This window comes from Acipenser ruthenus, chromosome 5, assembly GCF_902713425.1.
Source record: "Acipenser ruthenus chromosome 5, fAciRut3.2 maternal haplotype, whole genome shotgun sequence".
In the NCBI taxonomy this organism is placed as follows: domain Eukaryota; kingdom Metazoa; phylum Chordata; class Actinopteri; order Acipenseriformes; family Acipenseridae; genus Acipenser; species Acipenser ruthenus.
The window spans coordinates 83,938,427-83,955,533 of NC_081193.1; the positions used below are offsets into that span (position 1 = coordinate 83,938,427).

At 40.9% G+C, this 17,107-nt stretch overlaps 1 protein-coding gene across 6 annotated transcripts in view; it reads right to left on the minus strand.

The window, feature by feature from the left end:
- LOC117402821 (mitogen-activated protein kinase kinase kinase 4) overlaps positions 1–17,107 on the minus strand; it is a 48,991-nt gene that overhangs the window by 12,313 nt on the left and 19,571 nt on the right. For all 6 annotated transcript variants that reach the window (XM_034004323.3, XM_059024662.1, XM_059024660.1 and 3 more), the window contains 8 exons: positions 4,950–6,301; positions 3,275–3,535; positions 2,143–2,295; positions 1,758–1,915; positions 1,443–1,559; positions 1,249–1,348; positions 768–851; positions 18–284 (listed from right to left, as the gene is read on the minus strand). In XM_034004323.3, coding sequence (XP_033860214.2) covers positions 18–284; positions 768–851; positions 1,249–1,348; positions 1,443–1,559; positions 1,758–1,915; positions 2,143–2,295; positions 3,275–3,535; positions 4,950–6,301 — 2,492 coding nt within the window. The remainder of the gene's footprint in view (positions 1–17; positions 285–767; positions 852–1,248; positions 1,349–1,442; positions 1,560–1,757; positions 1,916–2,142; positions 2,296–3,274; positions 3,536–4,949; positions 6,302–17,107) is intronic.

Sequence of the window (17,107 nt, forward strand, 5' to 3'; positions counted from 1 at the left end):
TACTATTTGTATTATACCTGCATGGTTCTCAAGGTGTCCAACGTCTCCACCTGAGGCACTACCTTGACCTGCTTCCCTTCCCACAAGCTCCAGTTATCCCCCTTTTCAACATCTGTGGGTCTCTGTTTGATCATTAGTAAATACGCCTCGTCCATCATGTCATCCAAGTCCTTGGAGCAGTCCTTCCCTGCCGCTGTGTTCAGGAGCTGGAGAATAAGAGGCCTCTGCATGGAGAGGCTGGGAGGGATGAAAATATGGAGGTCTTCCAATCCTGGGACTTGGACCTGAGCAATCAAAACACACATTTATTTAGTGGAGATGAACACACACATTTTATTTGTGTTCTACCCAATGAGAATACATGTTGTAGGGATGCTGTAACAGTAATGAGAGAGAACATTAGGGTAGATTTTAAGGCTCTAAACAGCTTCAGATCCTAATAGCGCTGTCCTACAATTGACTGCAGCCTTGTTTATTCCAACTTTATCAAAATTGCATAGTTGTTGTAAGTGGATCACTGCCAACGAAGACACAACCAAGTTTATCAGTCTTTCAGGACTAAAAGAACCAGTTAATTGAACTGTTATGCTTAATGGTTCTTGATAAAGGGTCAAAAGGTCAGGGTTATGCTTCCCAAACATTATATATTTGTTAATTCTATCACAAAGGACATTTTACCACTAAGAAGGGAGTCTCAATTATGCAGTTGTTAAATAAAGTAGAGATTTTTAATAATTATTCTGGCTTGGAAAATTTTTTAAGCTTACCTTGACATAACCTTTTGTCTTAAGAGTTCTCAGAAGATCCAGCACACCAGCTGACACAATGAAATCTGCTGCAATTTCCAAGTCCTAAGGACAAGCCAAAAAAGAGGGTCAGGGAAAGTTAACACTTGAAAACAATACCTCAATTAATACAAACTTAAACGCCCTTGTGTTTTGGAGTCAACAGTACTGCAATCACTCTGCAAACATACCGATTCATGTCTGTGAGTGGAGTGGTGCGCATTACCTAGATTTTCTAGATTGCACATCTCAGAGATCCAGGCTTCTCTTTACATAATTCCACGATGTTCAAAGTCCACATGAATTTAAAGAACCCAAACCCAATAAAAAAAAGACACATAGTCTATTTGCCAGGACCAGTTTCTGTATGACTTGTAAATGAAAACACCAACATCCATTAATATTATCAGGAGGGACCATGATGAATAACTTACAAATACAGTAGTAGAATTAAACGTGGTACCTTTCTGAGCATTTTGGCAAATCCAAGAGCTTTTGATGCCCTCTCCCTGGCTTCATGAAACAGCTCCTTCAGTGACCTGCTGGTCTCAATCACTGACCTCCTGTAAAGATAACAGAAGACATGGATTATCTGTCACAAAGCAAGGGCGATGTGATGCTTCTTTACACCACGAAGAGCAAGCCGAACTTCCTCACCTGATTTCGTCCGAAGCCGTACTGTCATCTGCGCTCTCCCAGAATTCGTCACAGCTTTTCTGAAGCCCAGCCTCCACAAAGTCTCCAGTAGACTTCAGCAGCATCCCTGCTATGTCACTATGGAATAGAGGAATTTAGACTGATAGACTTTTTGTTTCTTCAGCAACAACAATGCACATTTATATAGCGCCTTTCATCACAAGGATCCCAAAGCGCATCACACACAAAAAAAATGAACACTTAAATCATTAAATTAAAAATGGTCTAATACAGAATTTAATAAAACTGAAACTTAAAAAGTTATTTTAATCCTACCAAAAAAGCTTCCCGCACTGAGCCTCCCCTCCCCGGATATAGGGAGTTATCACTTTGGTGAAGTTCCACTCCTCTTCGAGAAGGTTCTTTAGGCTATGAGAGGCCTGAGGTAAATGCTGTAGCATTTGGATCCAGCTTCGCATGTAATCAAAATAAACCTGATGTGAGGTAGAAAAAAATATATATATATGGGAAGCAATGATAAATAGTACAGCTATTGGAAGTGGACAGTTTTGGTTTTGTTTGTCTGCATACTGAGTATTCTAGAAACTCTTGATCTTGTATAACGAACAACTGAAATCGAACACCACATTACTAACCCTGGGTTTTTACATATATGCAGTCCTGAAAGTAAATAATAAATCAATAAATTGTGGTATCCTACCATTAACATTTTGTGCAGGTCCTCTTCGAATTCATCAATGTTGCTGCTTTTCTGCAGTCCCTGCGGATCTGCAACAACCCCGCGCAACATGAACTGGTAGTACTGCTTCATAAGGAGGCCGCCCTTCAGGACCTCTTTGCATTCCCTTACAAGCTACAAAACATGAAATTACACAGTGCCTTCGTTCACTTGCAGTGCTTTTGCATAGGCAGTTTTTAATTTTAGGACATTTGCTATTGCTAGCCCTGTACCAAGAGCCCATGCTAATTCAGTAACCTCAATACAAAAGAACACATTATTTGAATAATGAAACTGTGGTGAAATAAAATCCAAATCAGTATGTGATTAATCAGTGAATTACTATGGTCACTGTGGGTAGGGATTAGCCACATCACATCTGTAGCAGCTTATTTTTTTATCTGAGCAGTCTGGCTTTCCACAGGCTTCACTTTCCCACTCCGATGTGTAATTCCAGATCTCTCAAGTCTACAGACAAGCCTCAAACACACAGGATCACTTCTGCCCCATGGTACATTATGTTTTGTTTCTTGGTTGCTTGTAATAAAATAAGATAATACGATGGAAGTTAAAATGTATAAAAACATACAGCCATGGCCAAAAGTTTGTGTCACTTTTTCGTTAAGTATACGGAAAACTACAAAGCAATATGTAACTCGATATGTTAACATAACATTATTCTGCAGGTTTCACTCAACTTTAAGAAGCAAAATGTTTTCATTCTATAGAGTGATGCAAAACCTTTGACCACAGCTAGAGGTTAAGTGAAGATGTTATTGAAAAGTGGTTGATGTATGCCCCTCGATGGCATTGAGAATTAGATAAATTGCCTCTTCTGCCTTTACTGCAGTTAACAAAAGCTGACCTTCAAAGTCCTGAGAAGTGGTAGCTGTGGGCTTAATAGCCATATTGAATGGAGAGTTATTATGACTAAACAGTTAAAAGCATTTCTGACGTTACACTACATACCATACAGCTGATTCAATGTGCATGTAAAAGCACTGCTGTCAGTTTAAATGAATGCACTGCACCAAACCCCAAGAGGATGAGTCAGATAATTACCATCCGCGCTTCAGTTCAGAGGAAGAACAAACACCAAATTAAAAAAGCGGACCTGTTTTATACTGAGCAAGGAAGGCTCTCCAGCCGGCCTCTGCTCCAGCCTGAGTTTGAGACACTCGTGTATGACATTAAGCAGCACTCTACACAGCACCAGGAAGGCAGGCTCGAAGGAGGGCAGGTCCATGGCCACCAGCTCATCCCACGACACCGTGTTGCTGTTCTCTTCCGAGCAAGGAGCCTCATGCGATAAGTGTTTAGTGAGCTCTGGCAAGTAATCGCTACACAACATGGGATCTGGAAACTCTGAGAACTCCTTAAAAAAATAATAATGCAGGTCAATACAATTCACTTTGCAATAATAATGTTACCGTACAAGTTGAGATAATGGGTTTTTAAAAGGTCTACTCTTAGTACGCCTAACTCAATATAAATCCCCTCCTGCCCCCCACACACACACACATATATCACCACTCGTGACCCCCATTATGAAGATCACTAAATACAAATAAAAAATATGCTGAAAAGATGTACATGGTACAGCGTGTTTGCATGTTTTAATGTGTAGCAGCCTCCACTCAAGATCATTAAAATATGCCCCCAATTAGTCAGTCACAAGAAGAAAGTCTGTTCCAGTAAAATACAAAACAATAAAATGTAAGTTGTTTAACTTGTACTTTGTTTAGCAGCTAGGGAAAAAAAAAACCTGTCTACCTAATTTTATAAAGATGCATGGGGTTTTAGAAAACCAAACTTTCATTTATTTATTTACTTGTTTATTCATTTTTGGTGCAGCGTCATCACAGGCTGATGAATGCGTGACTTGTCATCACACGCTGATGAATGTTTGACTCGTCTGGTTCATTCCATGAAAACACTCCCACGTGTACAACCCTGTTATTCATTCATTCATTCAAAAACAGCTTCTCTGACAGGAAAGGCTGGAATTATCTCTAGCAGGTGGATGAGCTGGAGTGTGTAATGGTGAAAATCAGCTCATTCACAAATCACAAGGATAATTAACTCTCTCTCTCTCACACACACGCAGACCGGTAAAACTAATACTTGGTAAAGGATTTTCAATGATCTCTAATTGGGGTCAATAAGGCTTCTCTCCTGAGGCACAAACTTGTAATCCTTGTTCTCCTGGAACCTGCAACATCCTGGAACCTACATGGCCCTGACTGCTAGATGTAATCCCACATTTTATCCAAATGAGACTGCTTGCTTATTACATATATTTGTATACCTGAATAGATAATCATCCGTCCTTGAAAACCCAGCTGTACCCCGTTTTTCTGGCATAACTGAGACAGAGCATCTATTACCTATTTAACCCTAATTGACCCCCTTATTCACCTAATATCTTGATACCCTGACTGATCACCCCCTTTACCAATGCAAAACAATTGCCAAGAGTGATATCACATTGAAGTGGTGGAGAGACCACCCCTACCCTGAAAAAAATGTTTCACTCCTACACTGTGTTTTGGACCCATGCGTGCTACTTGCTTCTATGTACACACTGAAGATCAGGTTTATGTTGCTTTGTATGCTGTGTACATTTTAAGCAAAACATTTTTTTACCTACATTCATCACTTTAAAAGCATGCCAGCCTTCAACATTTACAAAAATTTCCTTGTGCATAGCTTGCAACATGCAATACACTCATTATGGCAAACTTACAAAACCTTCATGGTACAATACTCCTCTCAGTAAACCATCTCACCTCTTGTTGTTGGTTATCATTTACTAGTGGTGAGCGCGCTCTTTGCAAAGACCCATCCATAAGCTTGTGCAGCCTCAATATCAGCTTCCTGAGACCCATCTGCTTCAGTGCTTTATCCACAAAGGGTCTGTAAATCGATGTGGAGCAGTATTTACTGCTACCTGCCTCACCACTGTAATCCTGTGCTCCGAAAGGAGCAATCTCATCCTCTGACATGAGTCTCTCCAGCATGGGGGTTGCGCTTGTTGAATTGGGCTTGTGTTCATTGTTGTTGAGGGTCGTCTCTTCCCCCTCCATCTCTGGCAGCTCCTCTCCCTCACTGTCCTCTGTGTACGTTGCCACAGAGTCGTTCTCCTCATCGTCTTCATCCTCGTTCCCGTTTGAAGGCCGGGGGGATGGGATCTCAAACACTGGCCAGCCAATGTCTGATAGATTCCTTATGCCCAAAACAGTCCCCATAATCCTAAGCTTCTGGTTCAGGTCCTTGGTGATGTTCAACCACAGACAGAGTGCCTGCACTCTGCTTTGAAAGTCCTTGGCTGCGTACTTGTCATAGTCCCTTTGAAGGGTCTGCAATGACGGGTAAAGTGCTTCTATCGACTCCAGTAGCTCCATAACTCGCTTCACCTGCTCGAAAGCCAGCCGCTGGCGCTGGTGGTGCTCGTTATAGTAGGAGGGGCCCATGGCATTGATTCCTGAAGTCCTACTACAGTGAACAGCAGCATCCTCCTCCTCCTCTCCCCCAGTACCATCAAGGACCATGTCCTCAGATTGACTAGCAAGGCTTCTGTAGTCAACTTTAAAGTGCAAGACCTCACTAATTATGTCGGGGATGGCTTGGCGAGCCGTGAACAGAAAGACATCTTGGTCATTGACGCTGCGCCTCGCATGCCAGGCCTGCAGCTCAAGCCAGATCACCTCGTTGTTCAGACCCATGAAGGAGGTGTTTTCTAAACCCCTCTGCTCTTTTTCCTTTTTCTTTGATAAGATTGAGGTAAGCTGGAGTAAAAGCCGTAAAGTCTCAAAGAACTTCAAGCGGTCGGCAGGGCAGTCTGTGCGAGAGGTCTGCCGGGCTGTCCTGGCTAGGGGCACGGGCATGGGGACTGGAAGCTTTCCGTTGACGCAGCCCAGGCTCAGGTAAGGCTTGCGGGGATCCATGCTCGGAATCGTGGGTTTAGTCAGAGACCCAGGATCGAGAATGAAAGAGCCTTCAAAGGTTTTCTTATGGTCCCGTTGGGCTGACCTCATATTGGCACGCAGCTTCTTCTCGTGTTTGTAACTGTGCTCCTCTGGATTTTCGCTGGGTTTGTTAGGGTCTTTATGCAAGGGCTGGCTTGGTGCACTCATCTTTTCTAAAAAAAAAAATATATATATATATATATATGAAAAATAAATAATTTTTAGAATGGGCCCATTGCATGCTGAACTGATATATTACATATTATAACTTTCCAGAAGTTCAAAAGTCTCAAAAAGAGTAAGCTATCACAGCTTGAAACAGACTTTAAAGTTAAAAGTGTACAAATTTGTCAGGAATAATTACAGGTGCGTTATTTAAAACAGTTGTAGCACCTCGTGGGGACGGGTAATACTGTTTTTCGGAACACCACTACTTACTCTTAAATACTTAAGAATTTAAATACTCTGTATTAAATGCTACTATTTAGTGCCAATTATCTGAGAAATCCCTAGCAAGGATACATTTAAGTACTCTAAATTGCTATGCAGATGTGGGTTGGGTATGTCTTAACATTTTTAAGATTCTGTACATTTCAAGCCTCTTTCAAACAGCAATGCCCTCTGTTCCTGTAATGTTTAACTGACTTTTAAAACTGCCAAAATGAACAACTAATGGCTAAAATGGCAATAAAAGAAGATAATCCCCTTTATTAGTACCCCATTTTAGGGAAACAATCCAGAGTCAAGTGCCTATCCTATTGTCCGTCGTCTAGCAACATATGCTAACCATTGTAACTAGCTCCTCTGGAAGAGAACAATCAAGTGTTTCAAGCAAGACTCATTACCGGCTTACTTTAAAAACTCACTTTGTCTGTTACTTTGATTACACAAACTTAAAACGTGCATTAACCAAGATTTCAGTCACCATCGTCTGTCACCTCATGAAATTTAAAACAAATGGGAGAAAAAAAGCTCTATTTTGTTACTTTAAAAAACTGTGGCCTTGAGGGATGGTAATTTGCTTATAATGCATTTAGATACATTCCATATAAAGCCACAGCAGCTGTGTGAAAAACAGAGTTTCATTTTTACCAGGAAACTCTTTGTGGCTATAGGAGTCAACAGTGGCATAGTGTATGGAGCTAAAACCATTGTTACTGAAACACTGGACTTTTGTTTTAAGATTTGAGAATTCCCAATAACAAGCCTATGTCTTTTTTGTCCAATTGTTAACGGTTTATTAGGTTATTTTGTCAGTCTTAACGCAAAGGTTTATGCATTTAAAACAATCAAAGTGAACAGAGCACAAGTTGTGCCTAATACTAATAAAATAAATGCCTGCATATTATCTGATGGGCAGGACCCGGTCACAGACATTTTCAACTGGAAGCACCAGATAATTAGCCTACAGTAGTAAGCAGACTGTCTGGGGTTAAGCAGTCATGCATTGCCCTTTTCTCCTTGTGATTTTGCACACTATACTGCCTGTGTATACTCCACGTATACTGTCCAGTCACTGCATTTCCTGCCTTATCTTTACAGCAGGACAGAAACCGATTTAACAATCCAAGCCCTGCCCAAATTTAAAAAGGGATTTCATAATAACAGGTTTACTTTTGTAAACATAGGCTAAACCATTTTTGCTGCATTGTGTGTAATTATAGTAATCAGCTCCTAAAATTGCTAAAGTAAGTTTGGTCTGCAAAAAGTATAGTGTTTGTGCAACACTGACACGCTTTCCCATTGTCAGCAGTGAGTTTGGTTCAGAAGCAGTATGTCCTGAAATAGTAAGCATGGCAAATAATGGTCTAAACGGAACACACACACCCACACAATAGGGTATTACACAGAAATTAAATTATACATTAGCAAAATGTACATGATATGAACAGAAGTGATGTCATTTGGACCTCAGAAACAGCGTTCCCTCCAAGGCTAAAATGCGTTCATTTTTCGCAGTAACTGGCAACAACCTTCGCACCCAGTTGACTAACTTTCGCAGGTTATTATCATAAATATCAACCTCAATTGAAACTCCAGCCTCTCGAGGTAACCCTATTATTTTGAGACCATTCTTAACATTAACATAAGCATATTTGTGTCTGTCTTGCAGCTGATTCTCTCTGTAAAAATGCACGTCACATTAGTGCAAAGCTCACGAATCTACTGATACAGGGTGGGCGAAGCAGGCATCTGGCGATTCTGCCTCTATAGAGTGCTGCTCATGAACTTTAGTTTTTAACTTGTTGTATAACTGAATACTAAAATCAGTGAAGCACAATCTTCCTGCATTATTTAGAAGTATAAATACTCCGGTAAACAAACAAAACTGACAAAACACACACTGACGGTTTTTGTTTCATTTCCCTTTTAAAAAATCTCAAGGGTTTTGAAACTGGTAGTTATTGTAGAAGACATACCATGTCCATTTTTTTTAATGAGTTTATTCATCATGTGACTTCACTCCATGTCTCTGCTGAAACTCAACATGGCGACTGCACCAACGAAGGAAAAAAAGCAATGTTTCAGTAAGACAGAGCTAAAAGAAATCTGATTATCTGTATGAGGATCGTGCAATAGTATTCTTTAAAGTTTTGCTTTAATTTGCATGATCATGTATGAGTTAATACCATTAAATATCATAATTCCAGTCGTAAACACAGAGAGTAAGAAAGCAAATAAGACAGCAACAGTGGCAAAGCACTGCATTCTTCTGTGCTGAAAAACGAAGACATATGGTACTGCGCTTTTCTGAAGTAAGTAAGCTAAATTAATTGCATATTTCATTACTGTTTGGTTTATTTCTTTCCACGCTACCTGCCTTTAATGGAGCTATAATTAGCCATTTTATACCATGGCCGTTTCTTAATTGAATTATATTTTCTGACGACGAAGAAATGAGCTAAAAACTATATTTCTAGCTATAAGTTCCTTAAAGGAAATTGATCACTGTACTGTGTAAAGGATGTAGTCACTACACTACACACCGTTGGCTTCATAAAAACATTCTGTCTGGAGACACGCCTCTTGTTAAATCTTGCAAATAACACTGCAGAATTAGGAAAGAAACAATTGAGAGGATTAATTCTGCGTTTACATTAAAAGGGGCGCTATTTAAATTACAAATCGGGTAATACACAGCGGTGAACCTGTTTTAGAGCAACGAGTCAGTCAACACACCTTTATCAGCGTTTCATATTTTATCCTGGTTATTTAATGCCAGTAAAACGCTAAACTTAATTTGTGGAGTACTGTACATAGGATTACTCTCACATGACATTGCTGGACTGTTACTAAACTGGTTCATATTTTTTATTGTTATTGTAAATGCCAGCAATAAGCTAAATAGGTCTTTAAACACCTTTATTTGTAGACTGAACTACTGTGTTAGTGGAAGACTGTAAATATGATTCTCACAACTGTGCTGGACATTTGGTTTTCTGAACTGTTATAATATAATTCTTAGGTTTTCCTGCTTATTTTAATGACAGCAATGAGCCAAGTGATGTCTATAAACATCATGAGAGGTTTGAAGTGTCTTCAGGTGCTTTACTTACTATCACAGCAACAAGAGTCTGATTGAAAAAAAAAAAAAAAAATTGTTATTAAATATATTTATTAAATTTACTTATTTTAACTACCAACATTATATTTATGTTCAAATGCCAAATGTAATTATTAATACGTTGATAAAAAGTGGGAACAAATGGAATTGGCCACTTTTGAAAAATGGAATTTGGTATTCCCAAGAATGGAACAATTAGCAGCCCTAAAGATGGTTCCAATTGAAGACAGTGCAGACGCCAGTGTTTTATGCAGTAGTATAAAGCAATTTTATGCAGGCCACCAGTTAAGCATGCAGTCTGTATCTATGATAACAACCAACAGGGTTGCATAGGATCAGAGGATGATTCAAAATCAGAGGCAGAGAGACACAATAAATGTCTTGTTTAAATTTAAAGTAAATTGTAAAATTGTTGAGATACTTGTGTTGGAATATTGTTTCAAAATTGTATAATGCAACCAAAATAATTAAAAGGGTTAATGTGTGGGACTAAGAGATGAGATCATGCCAGGTTACTTTCTATATCCATTATTCAGAAATAAAAACTCAAGATGGTAGATGTTTCAGCTGTATTGCACCGAAATTCTGGAATGACTTGCGCAGTACTATAAGGGAAGTTCCCTCTGTGGTTGTTTTTAAATCTCGATTAAAAACACATTTTACAGCTTGGTGTATCCAGTTATCTAAGATGATATTCTTTCTTACATACAGCATATTTTACTAGCTTTACTATTTAGCATTATTTTACGGTTTTATTTATTTGAAATACTTTTAACTAGTTTATGGGTAGTGTTCTTGTTATCAATACCATTATTGTTATTAATATAAAGTATATATATTTCTTAGCAGACGCCCTTATCCAGGGCGACTTACAATTGTTACAAGATATCACATTATTTTTACATACAATGACATTATTTTTACATACAATTACCCATTTATACAGTTTTTTTTTGGTTTTTTTTTCTTTACTGGAGCAATCTAAGTAAAGTACCTTGCTGAAGGGTACAGCAGCAGTGTCCCCACCGGAGACTGAACCCACGACCCTCCGGTCAAGAGTCCAGAGCCCTAACCACTACTCCACACTGCTGCCCCTATATATATATATATAGTTCTTCGTGTGAAGCGCTTTGTGGCGGCCCTCGTTAAAAGGTGCTATACAAAAATAAAGTGATTGATTGATTGATTGAAGAAAAGCCCCTGGTGGCGAGATGTATAATACAATGCACTCTTCTTTCACCAACACTAATTCTTATGCAGCGTATAACAGGATCAAAAGAGAAAAAGACTACAGGTCATCGCTGTAGATTTCCACTCCTGAAGAAATTACGATTGAGTAATTGATACGTATCCATACAGAACCCTTTCCAATAGTGCAGATCTATACGTTTCACCTGATGCCCATGGTCACCCTACAGTACATCCTACAGCCAGTGTTACGACAGAGGTGTTTCAGGCATGGAAAGAAGACTCCTACTGCATAGCAGTTTCACCCATTTCAGGTTTGATTATGAGCTTGATTAGCCACAGTGTGTATGTAACAAGCTCAGGTGTGTCTTGTTATTAAATTCATAGTAAAACCAGGAATGGATCAAAGTGCTACGCAATGGGAGCCTTATGTCCAGCCCTGTGTTTCCAATATTCTGTCCAACCCTGGTACAATTTCATCAAAAATTTTCAACAAACTCAGACAATCTGTTCCCAAGATTAGCCAATCATGTATGAGTACCGTCTTTACGTAAAAATAAATAAATAACAATATGTGGAGTATCTTATTATAACCAACAATACCCAAGCTAAGTAAGACATGCTGTACAGTAGCCACAGTATATTCTAGCACTTGGTAAATTTCTGTTATTATCCAATTACAACTGAACTCGTGAGCTGGCAGCTCTTTCATTACGTAAGCACTGCAGCATGCAAGAGACAGGTACAGCAGCGGCCTGTTCTTTTTACTAGTAATCCCTGTCTGGCAAATAAAACTTAATGTCAAACACCCTTCAAAATAAGCCTTTATCTGCTGTTGGTTACCATGGAAAACAATACAAATATTTACCATTACTGTAGGTTATGAACAGCATTTCTGAAATCCAACCCTTCTGCCGTTCTTACACGGCACATTACAATCAAATTACTGCTGCCATACTCTCAATGCACTGTCCTTTTTGGCACTCAATTATAATAATAGCAGTTCAGTTTCCTTTCAATTCAGTAAACCACATTCTTAATATGTGTCACTATAAAAATGATATGCATATCGTAACAGGAGGTGGTGGTGGGGGGGATTCACTTTGAGACAGGAAACCCCACCAAAGATTTACCAAGTTTAAAAAAAGTCCTCTCCAATCATATTGACAACATGCTCACTCAAGCACTTGCCACTACCCAACATGCTGAACAAAACACCCCATTCCTGGAAGAGCTGTCCTCCCCAACCTCCCTCGATGAACTGCACATCCAACCCTTCACCACACAATGTGGAACAAGACTAAAGCGAGGACCATACAACCATCATTGCCTAACGTCTTATGAGAATGCAACGCTAATGACAGAAGTTTAACAGCATGCACGTGCACTTCTTTTCACCCAAACGTGACCGTTGCAATGAATATGCAATTTTATTGAAATCAAATTAAACAATTGGGTACAGCATGTCCCCAGTGATCCCTACAAATTTGTATATGTCAGTTAAAAGGGGGCGTTTCACTATCAAACTAAATATCTCCAATTCATACACTGCCTTTGTGACGGACGGAAATATGTAATGATCTTGAATGAAGTTGCATTATCTGCCCTAATATTAATCTTTCACTGTTTCCCAGCTACATGAGAGGTACTTCTATATATAAACAGTTCTGTGAGAAAGAGGCACGCAGAGAAGTTTCAGTCTACCTATTGTAGGTGGACTTATTTTCTTTGGGGAAGTCCCACTATTAATCAAACTGCAAAAACAAGAGTGCCATGTCTGAAATTGTAACCATGGCAGAAACTGGACAGAATACGTAAAGAGTACCCTTTTATGTAATATTATGCACAACGTTGTCACAATTTTGTTGTGTAATATAGTTTGCTTTATTTGGGTTTCACATGCGAACCCTTTAATCTGTTCAATTATGTATGTATTAATTTAGTTATTTGTGGTTGAAAAACTTCCAACCTGCAGAAAAGCGTGGAAACTAATGAAGGACAATATTATTACTGTTTAAACTGAAAGCAATATGTAGAGTAGGTTTCAAAATAGCCAGAACGTCTGAAAATGTATAGTGCTCCCCAATGTACACCCACTCAAAACATTCTTAAAGCAACAAAGGGAGATACTAAATTCGTTCTGAACACCCAAACATTCGAACAAACTCCATATGAATTCTAAAGCAAACATCCATGTCCGTGTCCGCCAGAAATTACACACTGATAGAAAATAAAAAATGAAATAGGTTATTATCTTAACCCTGGTTTCATGAAATACAAATGTAACCATTACTGCATGGGTATTTACCTCCTAAAGACCCAGAAACCTGAATAATTTATATCAAAGCTGCTCGACAGATATGGCCCGGCCCCCTCCCAAATATCCCAATATTGTTCACGATTAATGCAAGTAGAGGTGCAACACCATAATAACAGATCATAGATCAAATTTCCATTCTTTATTATTTAAAAAGAACAAAGTTTAAAACAGAGCAACGTTTCGGCAAGGTGGCCGTCATCAAGCTGCTAGATAGACCTTTAAACAGGTCCTGCATAAAATACAGTATAACTGCCATGGGACAAGTCATGGGGTCGCTGCTCTGGCAGTTTGTAAGGTGTCAATGACCCTACTGGACAGACCCAGACGGCTCAAATGCAGATGCTCAGGGGACAGACCCAGAGCTGCAGGCTCGATGGGTCGGGATGCCATAGGGTCCCCCGTGCTTGACTGAGTAGATCGATGCGATTGGTCAGGCTCCACGGCTGGCCACTCAGGAGCTGCATCAGGGTTAAAAAACCAGAGTCTCCTGGGCCAACAAGGGGCTACTAGGAGCACCTTGGCCTGGTCCTACCTGATTTGCTACAGACATAGTGGGAGCAGGGTGAGTGGTGGGAAGGCATATAACAGTTGACTCAGCCACTGGTATGCCAAGGCATCTACTTCCTGCGGGTCCCAGTCTCCTATTATGGAGAACCAGAGGGGACAGTGGGTTGATTACTGGATGGCAAAGAGAGCTATCTCTGCTCTCCCGAACCTCTCCCAAATGAGCTACCCCAACTCAGGGTGAAAGCTCCACTCTGAGGCGCTGGGAACTCTCCTTGAGAGGAGTTCCACCTCCCAGTTTGTCACCTCTGGCAGGTGTACTGCCTGTAGTGAGAGGAGGTTCTTGTGCGCCCAGAGCAAAAAGCTTGCGGGCCACACAATGGAGACTGGGCGACCTGAGGCGGAGACCCTGCCAAGGGGGGTTCCCCACACACCTTGCGTACCCGCCATTCTACACAGCATCCCAGCCCGGACTGGACGCGTCCATGGTGACGACCTCCCTTCTGGTGACACTGCCCAGCACTACGCCAAGACGTAGATGGGCAGGCTGTTTCCACCAAGACAGCGCCTTCAGACAGTGATGATGAGACACTGTCAATAGGCAGTCGCAGTTCAATGCAGGTCGAAAAGCCCTGCTGTTGAACCAGGCCTGCAGTGGACGCATGCGCAGAAGACCAAATGTAAGGGTCTGGGAAGCTGCTGCCAGAATTCTGAAAGAGCACTAAACAGGGGACTATTCCCTGCACAGTGGGACGTAACTCCCAACAAAGTGGACAGCATGGACCTGGAGTCCAAGCACACTCCGAGATAGGCGGCTGTCTAGGAAGGTGTGAGCTGGCTCTTCGCATGCAAGGCCCAACTGTTGTTATTAGTATTATTATTTATTTCTTAGCAGACGCCTTTGTCTAGGGCGTCTGCAATTGTTACAAGATATCACATTATTTTTACATACATTATTTTTACATACAATTACCCGTTTACACAGTTGGGTTTTTACTGGAGCAATCTAGGTAAAGTACCTTGCTCAAGGGTACAGCAGCAGTGTCCCCCATCTGGGATTGAACCCACGACCCTCCGGTCAAGAGTCCAGAGCCCTAACCACTAATCCACACTGCTGCCCAGTCATGTTTTGAACTACATTCCCTTTATACATCTGGACATTTTCCTCATCTCTGTGTTGCCCTCTGTATATTGAAACAAATTAACAATTGCGTGGGCTACTTTCCCGGGTGCATCATCTGTTCTCCACTGGCACAGAGCCATGGGGTGAGGATGCAGCCACCTCTCTACCAGAGGGTGATGGGGAAGAGCGCTGTGCAGGAGTGAGGGATGCAGCGTGCTCTGTAGAGCTGCGGGAGAGACGTTTTCTCCAGCATGCACAAAAACAGAAAAAGCGATTTCTTCAGTGCCTCCTTGGCGTGGTCTGACCCCAAGCAGGAAGAGCATCTGCCGTGCTTGTCCTCACAGGCAGACTGACCTTGCATGTCTCGCAGAGATAGAACCCAGGCATGATGCAAGAAGCAAGCAATGGAGTGTATAGTAACAGATGTACAGGTGCTGCCTCAATCGCAATTACCGGTTCGCAATTACTGCGACTAGCAATGTACAGGGATGCCCACCTGTACGAGCCACTGACAAAACCACTCAGTCAGTACTCACGCGAGACTGAGGGAAGCCTGCTTGTTAGAATGAACTAACAGCATTCGTAATGGTGATGCAAAAGCTGTCACCAAAACGGCATCAAGTTACTGTGGGACAGATTGCAAGCAACCACAACCGAAGCAAGTATCTTGGTCCTGCGCAGCGCTGCTGTTGCTACACGTGTGCCGTAGCAACACATTGCCGACAGGCCTGCGCTTAGTCTCAAGAAATTCTCAACAAAATACAGTAATAACAACTATTTAAAATATACAAACCATCTTGTAATTTTAGCCAAAGTAAAAATGAGAATAAAATAACTCCAGCTGGAGCTATTGCTGCCTGTGGGGAGAGCACGACGTCAGTCGACTTATGTTGCTTGATCCCTGGGAAAGAGCGACTCAAGCCACTGGCTTCACACGGGGCATAAGGCCGTAGTGGGGCGTAACAAACAGGCTGTAGTGCACAAATATGTGCAATTAGTAAAACTAATACAGCGATTATTCTCAATATCACATATTTTGTGCAAAACACAATAAATGTGAATATAAGGCAGAAAAAGTAACCACTGCTTATCTGAACTAGGCTCTCCTGCTTCAGGAATAATGTCATTGAGGTCTGAGCAAATGTATGTCCTCAGGGGCAGGCCATGACTGCGTCACAGGCTCGTCAAGCAGCTTTGATATAGCTTATTCAGGTTTCGGGGTCTTTATCTGCTAAGAAATAAATAATAATAAATACCTATTCGGTAATGGTTACATATCATACTTGAAAGGATACTGCAAATCTCCAAATGCTTACCTGCCTGAGTCCTAAAATAACACACTTTTTTGTTTTCCTTTTGTTCTTTCATGCAGAAAATAGTTGTCCAAAGCTCATCCCTAACAGTATAGGAGTGCATTGAAGCCAAAGTGGGCCAGGCTTGGTGGATCAAACTGCCTGCAGCACAGGGAGCTGGGGCACAGGAAGTGCTGGATTGAGCAATGTGAATAGTGTTAAACTAAAGCCATGACAGCACTACAAATAGCAGGTTGTGAAATTATAATAGTGATACATGCAATCTTGTCAGTAATGCTCCACGGCTCTGGTAATGCTGGCTGGAAACAGCTATTGAACCCAGGAGTGTGCAAAGTTTTTCTACTATAAAATTGATTAGAAATTTGCCAGCGACCATTTCAAAATGTTATTCGACTGAGATGACTTTCTCTGTCATTAAGAAACTTCAATCCTTCTGTTTCTCTGATGAAACAGTGCCATACTTCCTCTGCTACAGACTGGCACACATTTTACTTTGCGTGCATGCATCCATGCATGAATGAAACCACAGGCCATTCCTTGCAGCCAGGAAGCTATGGGACAGTAGACACCATCTTTTGTTTAGTGGCTATACTTAGACTGAATCCAAACAATTAAGACAAACTTCCTTCCAAGTTCACACACCAGCGACTAGCTACAAACTGCATAAAGAAACAAAGGAATCACTATATCTAAAAGGAAAGGGAAACAAGATTTAAAATGAGAGTGCACGTGTGTTGATTTAATCCAGCCCCATCGGTGAAGTCAGCTAAAACAAACAGGAGAGCTGCCTGATAGCATCACAGCCCACCCTGGGGCTTCAGCTTGAGAAAGCAAAAAGCCAGTAGGGTTCATGTAATGTCAAAAGTGATCTCTTTTTGGTAAGGCGTCGGCACAAAAACTGCGGTGTAAAATCACCGGAGTAAAGTGTTAAATGCAACTGTTTTTTTTTTTTTTAAATACACAGCA